Source organism: Alnus glutinosa, chromosome 5, assembly GCF_958979055.1.
Source record: "Alnus glutinosa chromosome 5, dhAlnGlut1.1, whole genome shotgun sequence".
Taxonomy (NCBI): domain Eukaryota; kingdom Viridiplantae; phylum Streptophyta; class Magnoliopsida; order Fagales; family Betulaceae; genus Alnus; species Alnus glutinosa.
The window spans coordinates 21125660-21141837 of NC_084890.1; the positions used below are offsets into that span (position 1 = coordinate 21125660).

General features: G+C 33.1%; 1 protein-coding gene and 2 long non-coding RNA genes across 4 annotated transcripts; 1 reads left to right on the forward strand and 2 right to left on the reverse strand.

Moving 5' to 3' along the window:
* Positions 1-5160: 5160 nt before the first annotated feature.
* LOC133867870 (uncharacterized) lies at positions 5161-8825 on the reverse strand. Of its 2 annotated transcripts, none has more exons than XR_009900222.1 (3): positions 8392-8825; positions 6746-6817; positions 5161-5433 (listed from the first exon to the last, which is right to left on the reverse strand). It is a non-coding gene; the product is annotated as an uncharacterized LOC133867870 (long non-coding RNA). The 2 variants fall into 2 exon arrangements; XR_009900223.1 differs by having other exon boundaries at positions 5161-5454.
* A 1403-nt stretch (positions 8826-10228) lies between these two features.
* LOC133869829 (putative germin-like protein 2-1) lies at positions 10229-11392 on the forward strand. The gene is made up of 2 exons (XM_062306909.1): positions 10229-10544; positions 10701-11392. Exons 1-2 carry the CDS (start codon positions 10430-10432, stop codon positions 11234-11236), a joined length of 651 nt encoding a protein of 216 aa, XP_062162893.1. The 5' UTR covers positions 10229-10429; the 3' UTR covers positions 11237-11392.
* A 1384-nt stretch (positions 11393-12776) lies between these two features.
* On the reverse strand, positions 12777-13534 carry LOC133867766 (uncharacterized). The gene is made up of 2 exons (XR_009900171.1): positions 13385-13534; positions 12777-13100 (listed from the first exon to the last, which is right to left on the reverse strand). It is a non-coding gene; the product is annotated as an uncharacterized LOC133867766 (long non-coding RNA).
* Between the last annotated feature and the right edge of the window lie 2644 nt (positions 13535-16178).

A 16178-nucleotide genomic window follows, 5' to 3' on the forward strand; every position in this document is an offset into this window, starting at 1 on the left:
TCGCTTATGAAAACAATACCATAATATAATATTTAAAATTTGACATTTTGATAAATAAAAACCTAAGCCATTAATTAAATGAAACTATCTCAAATCATGACATGTATTCAGAAATCGCAATAGATATCTAAGAATAATCTCAATAATTGAAGTAGAACAATGAGAAATCAAAAACTCATAAACTCAAATGGTGTAAACAAGCATGAAAACATAGTTTCTCTTCAATGGTGAGGCTTCATTCTCAGCCCTAGTTGAGATTTTAGCTTCTCATGGCAAAAAAAAGTAAAAAGAAACTACAAGAATCCATTAAAAAGCAAAGGAACATACAAAATATGGGAGTTCTAGGTGAAAATCATTCAAAAAAACCTAGAGAAAACGGTGCCTAGGGTGCTCTCCTAGCGTCCTCTCTCGAAAAAATGAGAAAAGAATGGTATTTATAGAGCTAGCTAGGGTTTTTGCGTGTCCAGGTCAGCGTAAGTGTGCTCGATCGCACACTAGGTGCGCCCGAGCACCACAGGGTTGCGCTCGAGCGCACTTGCTTAGAGTCTGCTTTTTCCAGCCCTTTTACGCATTTTACTTAAAAACTGCCAATTTCTCTCAATGACTAGCAAAAACACAAGAAACACTAAAATTAGCCAAAACATTAGAAAATAACAAACTTAAAGGATTGACTAATGCAAATTAAAGGGTCCAAATATGCAATATTTGGCACTCATCAGTATCGATCCTCTTAAGCGAAAGTGCAAACAATTTCAACTTGCTATACCATATAGCTACATCCCCTTTTACATTTAAAATGGAAACTTTTATTCTCTTAAACGGTTCAAATAAACTTAATCACCAATGATCAAAAAGGTTTCGGGCAAACGCCAAAAAATACCTTCCGAGGAATTAATAAACCTACAGAACAAATCATTTTTTTCTTTAAGTCGTTAGTAATATTGACCCATCCTTAGCATGTTGAAAAAAAACCACATTAAAGAATTCAACTCTAGCGACCCTTTTCGCCCCTAATCGAAAAAAAAATATGTTTTACTTTTTCGTTGTAATGGAGGAATTGGGGACAAAAAATGGATTTGTTGGAAGGCTAGTTCCCAACGTCACCTCTTGAGATGAAAAAAAAAAAAAAAAAAAAAAATGTCGCTCAAGTCGCAACCCAGAAGTGAACAAAAAGAAAGAAAACATATTGATATCTGAATCCTTTGAAAGAAAGTTTTTCGTTGTTAGTCAACTAGGTGCATTTTAACTCTTTTTAAAGATTAAGCATGCAAACAAATTTTTTTTTTTTTTCAAAAGAAAAATCAAATATTGTTTTATCTTTTGTTATTTCGTTCAGGAGGCTTTGAGGTTAATTAGTATCTTCCAAACGCAGACCCAGGCAACCTATTAGTAATTATGAAATAAAAGGAGAAAAGATTCAGTTTAATTTGGACAAAGTCTAGAGAGAAGAAAACGGAGCGTATAACAAGACACATTCTAAAATATAACCGAATTGAATGAATGAAAGTTAAAAACGATACAAAAATCGAGATAAATAACGATATGTACTGTAAGTTTAGGGATTTGTTGTTTAATATGTATGTCGTTCAATACTCATTAAGGGTAAATTGTTCTGATTAGATGTCTTAGTTCATTTACGAAAGACATTAGAGACACACAAGAATGTTACGGAGCAGAAGACGAAACAAATGGGATGGAGCAAATCAAATGAAGTTATGTCGATAAGAAATCTTACAGGAACCTTAAATTTCCAAAATCTAGAAATATGGGAATACAAACTATAAGGTTTTTTATTAGGCAAAATATTTACAAGCCACTAATATCATCCTCTATCCTTGATTCACTTATGAAAACAATACCATAAGATAATATTTAAATAATAAGATGGAGGAAAGTAAAAATATTTGGAGACGTGAGGTATCGATCCTCTTAACTGAAAGTGCAAATAATTTCAACTTGCTATACCATATAGCTAAATCAGCTTTTAAATTTAAAATGGTAACTTTTATTCTCTAAAACGGTTCAAATAAACTTAATCACCAATGATAAAAAAAGGTTTCGAGCAAACACCGAAAAATCCCTTCCCGCGAACTAATAAACTCACAGAACAAATCATTTTTTTTTGGGAAAAGTACATATAATCCCCTCAAACTACCACTCAATTGTCAATGTACCCCCTAAACTACCAATTGTGTCAATCTCCCCCCTTAAACTACCAGAAAATGTCAATGTCCTCCCTAAGACCAACAAAAAGACAAAAATAACCCTAATTTTTTTTGAATAAGACAAAAATGTCCACATAAATTCAAAAAAATTAAAACTAAAACTAAAAAACTTAAAAATTAAAAAATAATAAAAAAAATTAAATAAAAAACGAAAAAAAAATATTTAAAAAAAAGAACTAATTTTTTAATTTTTTTTTTAAAAGAAGTAAACAAAAAATAACTGATTTTTCTTTTTTTTTTTTTTTAAAAAAACAAATGAAAAAAAAGAAAAAAGAAAAACCAGTTTTTATTAAATTAAAAAACGAAAAATAACAAATTTTTTTAAAGAAAAAAAAATGAAAAAACAAAAAATAACTGAAATTTATTTATTTTTAATAATAAAATAAAACAAATGAAAAAAAAACCAGTTTTTATTAAATTAAAAAACGAAAAAGGACATTTTTTTAAAGAAAAAAAAAACGAAAAAACAAAAAATAACTGAAATTTATTTTTTTAAAAAAAAACAAATGAAAAAAAAAAGTTTTTATTAAATTAAAAAAAAGAAAAAGAACAATTTTTTTTTTAAAAAAAACTGAAAATTATTATTTAAAAAAAATAATAAAAAACAGTTTTAATTTTTAATTTTTTTTGGAATAATTTTTTGTTATTTTATATTTTTTTAATAATTTTTTTTGTTTTTATTTTATTTTAATAATTTTATGAAGGGCATTTTTGTCATTAGGGGACATTGACATTTTCTGGTAGTTTAAGGGGGGGACATTAACACAATTGGTAGTTTGGGGGGTACATTGACAATGATGTGGTAGTTTAAGGGGGTTATGTATACTTTTTTTTTTTTTTTTTTTTTTTAAGTCATCAGTAATATTAACCCATCCTAGGGATGTAGAAAAAAAACACATTAAAGAACTCGAGTCTAGCGACCCTTTTCTCCCCTAATAGAAAAAAAAGAGAAAAAAAGGAAAAAAAGAAAAGAGAAATTATGTTTTGCTTTTTCGTTGTAATGGAGGAATTGGGGACAAAAAATGGATTTGTTGGAGGCTTGTTCCGAACGACACCTCGTGAGATAAAAAAAAAAAGTCGCTCAAGCCTCAACCCAAAAGTGAACAGAAACCAAGAAACCATATTGATATCTCAATCTTTTGAAAGAAAGTCTTTCGTTGTTAGTCAACTAGGTGAAAAGCAAACAAAATTGTTTTTTTTTTTTTTTTTTTTTTTTTTTTTTTTTTTTTTTAAATCTAATATTCTTGTAGCTTTTGTTATTTAATTCAGGCGGCTTTGAGGTAAATTAGTATCATCCAAATGCAGACAACTTATCAGTAATTATGGAAAAAAAGGACAAAAGATTGAGTTTAATTTGGCCAAAGTCTAGAGAGAAGAAAACGGAGCGTATACTGAGACACATTCTAAAATATAACTGAATTAAATAATTGAAAGTTAAAAACGATACGAAAGTCGAGATAAAAAACGTTATGTATTGTAAGTTTAGGGATTTGTTGTTTAATATGTACATCGTTCAGTGCACATTAAGGGTAAATTGTTTTGATTAGATGTCACAGTTCATTTACGATAGACATTAGAGACACACAAGAATGTTATGGAGCAGAAGACGGTGCAAATGGGATGGAGCAAATCAAATTAAGTTATGCTAAAAAGAAATCATACAAAAACCTAAAATTTCCAAAATCTAGAAAAAAAGGTAATACACACTATAAGGTTTTATATTTAGCCAAAATATTTACAAGCCACTAATATCATCCTCTATCCTTGATTCACTTATAAAAACAGTACCATAAGATAAGATTTAAATAATATGATGAAGGAAAGTAAAAGTATTTGGAGACGTGAGGTATCGATCCTCTAAAGCAAAATGCAAACAATTTGAACTTGCTATACCATATAGCTACACCCCTTTTACGTTTAAAATGGAAACTTTTATTTTGTTAAACGGTTCAAATAAACTTAATCACCAATGATCAAAAAAGGTTTCGAGCAAACACCAAAAAATGCCTTCCAGCAAACTAATAAACCTATAGAACAAATAATTTTTTTTTTAAGTTGTTAGTAATATTGACCCATCCTTGGCATGTTGAAAAAAAAAACCACATTAAAGAACTCGTGTCTAGCGACCCTTTTCGTCCGTAATCGAAAAAAAATTATGTTATACTTTTTCGTTGTAATGGAGGAATTGGGGACAAAAAATGGATTTGTTGGAAGGCTCGTTCAGAACGTCACCTCTTGAGATAAATAAAAATGTCTTTTAGGTCTCAACCCATAAGTGAACAGAAAGCAAGAAAACATATTGATATCTCAATCTTTTGAAAGAAAGTTTTTTTGTTGTTAGTCAACTAGGTGCATTTTAACTCTGTTTAAAGATTAAGCATGCAAACAATTTTTTTTTTTTTTTTTTTTAAATTCCAATATTCTTTTAGCTTTTGTTATTTCGTTTAGGAGGCTTTGAGGTTAATTAGTATCTTCCAAACGCAGACAACCTACCAGTAATAATGAAATAAAAGGACAAAAGATTGAGTTTAATTTGACCAAAGTCTAGAGAGAAGAAAACGGAACGTATAACAAGACACATTCTAAAATCTAACCAAATTAAATAATTGAAAGTTAAAAAAAGATACAAAAGTCGAGATAAAGAACGTTATGTACTGTAAGTTTGGGGATTTGTTGTTTAATATGTATATCGTTCGGTACACATTAAGGGTAAATTGTTCTGATCAGAGGTCACAGTTCATTTACGATAAACATTAGGTTTTTTTATTTAGCCAATAATATATGTGACAACCCGTTTTTTTTTTTTTTTTATACAAACATAAACGAGTCATCGCAATGGCACGACTACGTGTCGCTCAGCCAACATATGACACATGTCCCATAACATGCACCTGATAATCAGAGTAACATCTATTTAACTATGCAGCGGAAAACATAAACCTGAATAGCGAAAATTACAACTTATACATCTATCACAAATTAATTACAACAAAGAGCCATTTAACATCTATCTGTTTGAGTTTTATTAACACAATAATTACAAAACAACAATGGCTTTACAAAGAATAAGTGACATAAACGTCATAAGCCATACCAAACCTATAAAATAGTGGGCAACCCGTGGTCCGACAATTACAACCGTCGCGGCAAGCTTCAGTCTTAATATCCCAAGCACACTGCTACTAACCCATCAACTATACCGAAGTACCTGCAACCAAAGAAACATCATCTACATGGTTGTGGTGGTATCCACATCCGCATAGGTGAAAGAATGAGTTCACCGCTGTAGCATGAAACATACTAAGACCTTAGTGGTATAAGACTAACTGAGTTTTCACAAAGAACCAACCTCTATTTTATTTTTAGTCGTGTGAGCACTATATTAGCCACAATTTACCAATAGCTAATGCACCAAACATCGACTATCCAAAAAATTTAAAACATACTATATAGCTGTGAACATATGTAGAAATTCCAGTCACCCCTACTTGAAAGTTTCTACATATAGACCCCTCTATAATAATACTTTTCATCAGTCGCTCAGACATACGTGCACACGATCACTCCATCACAGATATCACGTATACATATAGGTCTTAAGCAAGGAACATGGCAACTTACTCTTCTGTACTAGGATAACATCTTAAAAACAAAACACTCGCAACACCATCTCTAATCGTATTCTAGCTTCGTGCTTTGAACGTCAGTAAATCATGAGAGCACTAGAGTTAAACTCAATCATGCTAACACGTCTTTCCTGAAGAACAAGAACAGTCAACCTTCTTACTCATAGACATGTCATTACTCGCACTTGGGTAGTCATGTATCCATGTACTTTCAAGTTCAACGTATGATCTTAACACATGCGACCATCCAATAGAAATATACATAAGCGCTTTTCATTTAAGACACTTATGCATATCAACACGTCTAGTAAAAGCTACTCATAACATAAAAACATCACTCATAAAACAATGCTATACATGATATGCATGAAACTGGGCTACTGATACTGCTGGTATTGATACTGCTGGTACTGATACTGCTGGGGTATGTATGCTCTATACTACATGCTCTATGTTCTGTGCTTGACCAGTATATATTTCACTACTGTATCATGCTGAAATCATGCAGTTGCTAAATCACGTCCTCTTAAAACTAAACAAATCCAACATTTTATCTAACACTTTGAAATCATTCAAAACTTAGTTTTTCCGAAAAACATAAACAGTTTCAACATGACATGTTCTCAAACTCAAAACATAGTTTCATAAAACGTAAACAGTTTCAACATGACATGTTCTCAAACAATTTGCATAATTTAAATCCCAACCGCAGAACATACTCAAACACTTTAAATCCATTAACACCTTTCACTCATGCATCAATTCTTAAACATCATTGATATAGTTTGAACATAATCGAAACTAATCAAATCATCTCAAAACATACATTTCATCATATGGTTGGTTCAGTTTCATAAACAATATATATATTTTCTCAGTAAGTGGAATACCCACCTTGGCTGCATTGGACTCCAACTCGAACTCTGCATTGGAGAACCCATTGAAGTCTCCAATTATAACACGATCCTGTAAACACTTATAACGTTAGACTATGCTATGGAACTCTATACTCTATGACACATAGACTATTCACGCGCTCACACGTCGCATTACCCGCTTCTAAGTTTAGTTAAGTCTTCTAAACTATTATTAGGTTAAGCCTCGATTTCAAGTTTGTATTTATTTCACTTATTATCATTAAGACACGCTTATTATTTTATTCGCCTACCATTATTATTACATCCAATTACTATTCTTAGTCCTTTTATTTACAAACCATCCAAGTAGTTTAGATTATAGAACCTTAATCCTATTTAACATAATAATTTACTAAAGCTTGAGACAAACATAGTTTTTCTATAAAAATTACATAGACACATACATTTGCAACTTTAGCTTCTATCCCTAGTTGGTCATATAACAAAGGACCTATATGCATTAACTTAAACTCTTCTCTAGCAAATAACATATCCAAGCAAAACACCCCCTTCATCATCACTATAGAAATCAAAGGGCTAAAAACACAAGCAATTAGCCCAACCGGTTTCCATCCAAAGGACTTCTAACCAAACACTTATGCAATTAGCACCATCATAACATAAAATCCACAACATCTCGGTCAAGCCTCCATAGAAGCCTAACCAAATTCCAACAACACCACTCACACTCTAATCGGCCACATCAATCCTAGAACTACAAATCCAACAATCGAGTAACCAAACATCCAACAATATAACCATAAAACTCACCCAATAGGCACCACACCAAATCAGCCCATTAAAGCCCGTAAAATATAATCCAAAGCCAATGAATCCAATCTCATCCATAGGCAAAATAACCCACAATCAAACTCATAAACCCAACTCAATATCAATTTCAACCTACAATAATAATTAATAACTCCCTACCAAATTATGTTCCTCAAAGTTATACTCCCCAAGAAGATAACCAAGCAATACCATTTTCCAAAATCATCAATTTTACATACATATATTTAATCTTTTCCCAAAGAGAATTCAATAACTATGAACTTCCCTCCAAACATCATTCCATTAACAAACCTCAAAGATTAATAATACCTAGAGGGCCACCCAACCATTAAAAATCCATATCCATAATCCATAAAAATTAAGCTTCAAAAACCCATTGATTTGGCCAACCATATCCTAGAATCACACAACCCATAAATTTATACATAAAGTCAATCTACTAAAATCCACAACCAACACTTATACGGCTACAATGGAAGACATAAGAATTTAACAAAACACCACAAAACAGGGCATCACTAACATACAACTCAAATCAATTTCAAAATCATTTCTACCCAATATCAATACACTTATCACTACTGACCGAATCCATAGAACAACCCAACATCCAATTTCAAAGCTTAACAGCAGCAACCGGAAATCACCACCTCATAGTCCTCCAAATCAAGAACATCAATTATAATTAATATTAACCAAAACTCAAATCCACAACACTCAATTCAATACCCATAGCCACTGCCGACACACAATCATAGAGAACCCCCAAAATTATCAAACCCTAATTCAACAATCCACAAATTAATCCACAAAATTATAGGATTTATATACCTTGGGGATTTTCCTCAAGAATCCACCGGAAATTGTCACTGTTTCCGTCGGAAAAGTCTCTGAAAAACACACATGGAGAACCTGGTCTCTTCTCGGGTTCAGCGGGTCACGGGTTCAGGTTGCTCGGGTTCTCTCTTCCGGGTCGCACAGATCGGCGATTGCATCGGGTCTACGGGTCGCTGGCTCACCGGAGTTCTCTGGTCTCGTCGGCGTCACCCACCGAAGGATCGGGCTCCATCCCCCTCAACTCTCCCGATCTCACTCTCAATCTCTCGTCTCTCTCTCGGTCTCATCTCTCTAGTCTCAACTCTCTCTGATCTCCCTCTCAATCTCTCGATCTCACTCCCTTGTCTCTCTCTCTGTGTTTGGGTAGAACATAGAAGAAGGAAGAAGAATAGAAGAAAAAGAAGAAAGAAGTCGTGGATTGCTGTCCACCGAAGAGGGAAAAGAGAACAAGGAGAAGAAAGAAAAGAAAAGGAAAAGTGAAAGGGATAAGGGACATTTGGCAAGTTGTAAGTGGGTGGAGAGTTTTTCTTTTATTTAAAACCCCCTACTACTATTAATCACAATGGGACCCATCTAATTTTATTTCTATCTTTTATCCTAGAATTATTTAATTTAAATACTATAAATATCACTTAGAATCTAATTATTAATCCCATCAATTTATAAACACTATTTATTAATTGCTAAACCCCATATTTATTTTCTTGGTCTTCACAATATAGCTACATTCCCCTTTACATTTAAAATGGAAACTTTTATTCTGTTAAACGGTTCAAATAAACTAAATCATCAATGATCAAAAAAGGTTTCGAGCAAACATCGAAAAATGCCTTCCCGCGAACTAATAAACCTACAGAACAAATAATTTTTTTTTTTTTTTTAAGTCGTCTGTAATATTGACCCATCCTTGGCATGTTGAAAAAAAACCACATTAAAGAAATCGTGTCTAGCAACCCTTTTCATCCCTAATCGAAAATAAAAAAAAAAATTATGTTTTACTTTTTCGTTGTAATGGAGGAATTGGGGACAAAAAATGGATTTGTTGGAAGGCTCGTTCAGAACGTCACCTCTTGAGATAAATAAAAATGTCGCTCAGGTCTCAACCCATAAGTGAACAGAAAGCAAGAAAACGTATTGATATTTTCAATCTTTGAAAGAAAGTTTTTTGTTGTTAGTCAACTAGGTGCATTTTAAAAAATTCCAATATTCTTTTAGCTTTTGTTGTTTCGTTTAGGAGGCTTTGAGGTTAATCAGTATCTTCCAAATGCAGACAACCTACCAGTAATTATGAAATAAAAGGACAAAAGATTGAGTTTAATTTGACCAAAGTTTAGAGAGAAGAAAACGGAGCGTATAACAAGACACATTCTAAAATCTAACCGAATTAAATAATTGAAAGTTAAAAAAATATACGAAAGTCGAGATAAAGAACGTTATGTACTGTAAATTTAAGGATTTGTTGTTTAATATGTATATCGTTCGGTACACATTAAGGGTAAATTGTTCTGTTCAGAGGTCACAGTTCATTTACAATAAACAATAGAGACACACAAAAATGTTACGGAGCAAAAGACGACACAAATGGGATGGTACGTAGTGCAAATCAAATGAAGTAGATTTTTAATACAGAAAGAGATTATATATACAAACCAATTTGGATAATCCATCCGTCATTCCACTATGATTTGGTCAAAGATAGCCAGAGAGTGAAAGCTGAATAATCATTATCCTATGTACCGGCCGGCACTAGAAGATTAAGGAAGCATGCAAAATCTGATAGCATAAGCACTCAAGTTGCCGCCTCCAAACGCGGTCTGTAACACCTGGACAAAAAATTTGGAAGACTTGTTCAGTCCATAGACGGCCAGCGAACTTCGATCTACGGTACAGAGCCATGCTCTATTGCAAGCTCTCCCTGTATATATATAGGACACTGCATAAATCTTTCTCCACAACTCTTAGACTCCATTACTCGGAACTTGTATTCAACTTATAATTCTTTTTCCTCCTATCAACGCATACAACTTTGAAAATGGCTGCTAGCAATATTCTCTTGTTAGCACTTGTAGCTCTGCCGTTTACTGCTAGCTTGGCATCTGACCAAAGCCCTCTTCAAGATTTCTGCGTTGCAGAGAAGACAAGTCCAGGTACTTAATTACAGAACGTTCCTTAAGCATTTTCTTTTCCATACGTTTCTTCTACGTACGCTCGTGCTTTTAACATTCTGCGTTTCAGTGGCAAAAGATGTGTCTCTTTTTCATTGCTAATCACATGAATCCTCTTTATGCATGTATATATGGCAGTTGTAGTGAATGGTTTGGCCTGCAAGGATCCCAAGCTGGTTCAAGCCGATGACTTCTTCTTCAGTGGACTCGAGACAGCAGGTAACACATCAAACCCATTTGGATCGAAGGTGACACCGGTGACTGCAGCCCAAGTTCCAGGGCTAAACACTCTTGGCATCGCCTTGGCCCGCGTCGATTATGAGCCGTGGGGTATCAACCCTCCCCACACGCATCCTCGTGCGTCTGAAATTTTAGCAGTGCTGGAAGGTAGCCTCCAAGTTGGTTTTGTCACGTCCAACCCCGAAAACCGCCACATCACAAAGGTTCTGCAGAAGGGTGATGTGTTCGTATTCCCCATTGGTCTCGTCCACTACCAGAGAAATGTTGGAACTACAAAGGCCGTTGCCATTGCAGCTCTGAGCAGTCAGAACCCTGGTGTCATCACAATTGCGAATGCGGTGTTTGGGTCTAAACCAGAAATTGCAAGTGACATTCTCGTGAAGGCTTTCCAAGTTAATAAGGACGTTGTCGATTACATCAAAACTAAGTTCTAGACAAGCAATGAAGTACAACTGGAAGAAGAAAGATCAACTCCTCCAACCTGTTTCTTGAAGTTAAGATGTATAACGTATATTAATGTTGGTTCGTTCGTTTGCTTTTTTCTTTTTCTTTGTCAGAACAGTGTGAGGATTAATTTCCGTAATATTGTTTTACGCATCAAATTGTTTTTATCCTAATTAATGTCTATTTTTTTAAAATGAAAAGTTTCTGAGTCGATTGCATGATGTGGGAATAGGGAATGAGGATCATCAACCTGTCTGCAATTGCTCTAAAAAGGGTCAATATTCCTGCTTGATCTGAACTTTTTAGACTACCTCAGGTTTCTAGGTACTTAGAAGATATTTGTCCATTCCTCGGCATACCTTCGTCTTATTTATGGTTGATGCATGGCTTGGAACGCATTATGATCTGGTGAACTTGCTTAAATGGGGTTTACGTAGAACGTTCTTTGCTTATTATGTAGAGATTGCATTGAAGGAAGATCTCATATGTTTTTTCATTCCAGTTTTTTGCTGTGTTTAGGAATGCGATTTCGTAAAATAAAAAATGCGATTTTAAATAAAATCGCAAAAAATAAATCGTTTGGGAATTACGTTTTTAAAAACTTGCGATTTGTTTTTTCTTTGAAAGAAAAAACTTGGGATTTAAAAACACAGAAAATTACTGTTCAAATCGGAGGGAAGGAGATGGTTTTTTGAAAATGCAAAATTTTTAAGATTAACTTGTGATTTTAAAGGACAAACTGCAATTTTGCTAAACGTTTAATTAATTGTATTTTTAAAAATCACTTTTTCATATCCCACATTTTAAAATTTCTTATTTTTAAATCACACTTTTTTAAATTGCAGATCCAAACGGACCATTAGTAGGTGCATTTGGCGAGAAAATCAAATGGGAAATTAATTAAGCATGGTAATACCCTACTCTCTGATTATTCAGAAAATAAAATGGGAAATTCGCACAAGGATTCTCTCTGAAGGCAGATAGATTGAAGTTAACAAAAGAGAATTTATTTATGTCACAGCTGGAACTTTTATTGTGAGATGTTTCGCATATATAAAACATCTCACAAAAACATTTAAAAAGCAAGTTTTGAAATTGCTAAAATCAAAGAGAGTCAATATATATGTGTACTAGGTCAACTCGGACTATTTTCCAAGGTTCTTCACAGTGGGTGCCAAACAGTTGACTTGTGGTTGTGCACCGACACAACGCTCCCCGTTGATGGGATTTATGCTCTCTTTCTAACAGTTCTTGAACCATGGATTAAATATTATGGTTTATAATCAATAAATAAATAAAGTCACTGATGTTCCCTTTTTTGTTTTTTTTATCAGTTAACTTCTTGAAGTAATTGATAATCTAATATGATATTGGAGAAGACATTTAACCCCTAAAACTACCAAAATACAACTAAAAAAAAAATTATACAGCAATTCCAAATGAAAGAAAACCATATATAATTTGATTTCCTATATTAATTCTTGATGCGATAGAGTGAGAATAGAGGATTGGATCATGAAGGAAAAGACAAGAACACAATAATCAGTTTTTTTCTTTCTCTCATATATTAGATTTATTATTTTGGTGGGGTGTCTACATGCAAATTGATGACAATATATATATAATAAGAGGTTTTGTTCAATATCTTTCTACATATATATATATATATATACTACTCTTCCGTTGCATATGAATCCCATCTTCAGGGGAAAAGTAGACATAAAAAGATTGCTAATAATTATGCGCCATCTTGACGTTCGGGTGCATAGTTAGGATCTGCATAAGGGGCTTGAGAATGATACCATGGATAATTATCAGCTGATGCGGCGGAGACACTCTTCGTCGTTGGATTTCCTGCAACCAAGTCCAAATATTTGAGCATGTAGATCACGTACCGTTGGTGATGCGCAACAATTAAGAGGGTTTTGAAAGTTGGCCGTGCAAAGAATTTAAAGATTAATTTCCAGATGCATATTATATATATCAGGTAGCACTTGAACGGAAAAAATTATCTACTATAGTTGAAGTTAATAATGCTCTTATTCTTTCCTTTAGCCAATATTTGCCATTTGAGAGAGAGAGAGAGAGAGAGAGAGAGAGAGAGAGAGATGCTACAATCAATAGGGAAAGCAGCTCACCAGCTTTAAAAGTTTGACCCAGCTCTCTTGCTCTTCCTTTGGCAGGGAGGGTGATGGCAAGAAAGAGTAAAACCCATATAAGAAGAGCACACTTAGATCCCATATTTCTATTTAGGGACGACTCTCGGCTATGAGTTCTTCATTATGTTTGGTTCGATTCCTATATATATAGAGATCTCGACAATGATCTACAGTAATTACCCTAATCGAATGGTTAGTAATTTAAGTAAATAAAGTGTGGGATTTTTTAGATTTTTTTTTTTTTTTTTAAAAAAATTATGGGATTCCAAGGAGTTTTTCTTTTTCTTTTTTTATATTTTTAAGGGAAGGAATATTTTCAAACTTTTTGGGGGGACCATGGGAGATTTTTCAACCTTTTTTTTTTTTTTTTTTTTTTTTAGGAATTCGGGTTTTCTAGCATTTTTGGGGTCATGCCCTCCAGTAGGTTCCTAAGATGTTCTTCCAGCAGCTAGCTAAGAAGTGTTTTTGGTCTCTTATTATAGGAAAAACATCTTTGTTAGCATGGAATTTTATTGTTGGTAACTTTTCAAGAATAAAATACACTTTATATTTCCTTACCTCTGTGAAGTATTATTACTCTCGCATTTGTACCTCCAAAATTTAAAAAGTAAAATTAGAATTCAACAAACTACTTGAATGTGATGCTTGGTATCATCCGTCAATTTTTATTTTATTTTTTTAGTTTTTTTGGACGGACCTTACTACACGTGGGTCACACTTGACATTTTTGCCCCAATTTTTTTTTCAGAGTAAAGTGTATTTCTCCTAAACTTTGTGAGGGTGCTAATGCCAACTCATCTTTCACCAAATAAAAAAAATAATAATAACCACACAAAAAAAATAGAAAATTGAAGGTCGATCACTTGGGGTGGGGGTCTATTGTTATTGTGCACAATATTGATGAATAATATGAAATGGAAAAGAGAATAAGAGAAAATCAAAACATATATTTATGAGATTCTGTAATGTGTCTACGTCCACAGAAGTGGAACAATATTTCAATATATGATTTAAGATTACATCGTAACATACTTATAAGAAAATCCTAATTATACAGACGTATTTTGAAAAACTCCAAAATACCATGGACCATACCACAAGGGCGTCGCTTCGCTCTGCTAACTAGCTGACAAGTATAGTACTGTTATTTTAATATTACTTTCTATATCTAAGAGAATATGAGCCAGTTGTTCTAATAGGGCCGTCACACCACCACCACCACCTTCAATTTTTACCTTTTTATTTTAGTTTTCTATTTTCTTTTTATCTTTTGATTCCCCCCACCCCAATTGCAACCACTTTTCATTTATGCCACCAAGTTACCAAACCCCTTTTCATTTATGCCACCAAACTACCAAAATTATGGCTGAACCACCTCCATAGTTTGTGGTGGTAATTGTTCAGTTCAGTTTTTTTTTTTTTTTGAAAGTAAGTTTAGTTTTGTAAAAACTAAAATAATTATATGGAAGAAATTATGGTATTTCAAAAGTAAAAGGTTGGGTTTTTGTGGGAAGAAAGAGAGAGAAAAATAGTCACGTGCAGCACGTGTGATCAATTTTCCATCAATTTTAATGTCTGGCGTCGACAAAGTGACTATTTTTATAAGCAATAGTAATTTAGTGTATCTAAATATAACTTTTACTTGATAATTTCGTGGGGTAAATGACAATTTTGTGTAGGTAGGGGTGCAAATTAAAGTGTATTATTCCCTTAATATTTTTTATTAGTTGTAAAGTTGCGTTGGCATTAGCACCCCCCACAAAATTAATTTATTTGAAATAAACTTTACATGGCACATTTTAATTCGTTGTAGAGAATTATTATTGATTACTAGCCAGTGATTATAAAAAATTTACGAAATTAACTAAGAAAGATGCAGTACGTTCATGTCAAATTAGGTCAACGAACTTTGACTGAAATATGCAATAACAACTCACTTTTATAAATTACCCAAATTTTGTCAACTCATTAATTATTACCATCTTTAAAAGAAGGAATTTTTCAATTAATTATATCTCACTTAGTTATAACGCCGAAGTGGTAAAATATAAATTTTTTTGATTTGAGAATTACGGTTACATGATAGAGCTGCTGTTCAATGATAAACTAGACCTTTGAATATTTTCCCAAGCCTAACAATTTTAATTAGAACAGCGTGTACGTAAGTGCATGTACAGATTATCTGGACCGTCGACATTTCGTAGGCAACCAAATTAGTCCTCCACTGGAATGTTTTGTTTCCGTATTTTCTGGGCTAATGAATATAATCTCTTGGTCTCTGTCGTGTCTAATTATACAATTTATTTATAAATAACAAGTGTTGAAATATTCTTCCCTACGTACCTTTTCTTGGCGGTCGAATTACGATATAATGAAAACTACAAGCCAATTAAGGAAAATTGTCACATAAATTCAATTAATACAGTGGAATATAGCGCGAATGACAGCCGTTGATGGCTCAGATTGAGCCCGTCCCATATGGAAGAAGAATTTGAACATCACCATCATGCATGTAGCATTCAGTACTGGACTGTTTATCTAAAAGATGGAAAATGAGGCTAATTAATCAACGCCAATAATGCCAGAAAAGGATATACATCTTGATGGTTTGAATATATATATATATTGATTCAAGTTGGAAAATAAGGCTAATTAATTAACTAATTGCCGGGACCGTCACTGTTGTGGGATAGTTATGAAATAAAAATCTAATTTCTAAATTTATTCTATATGCTGTTTTGATTTGGTTCGATTAAGCTTTCAAATCAACATG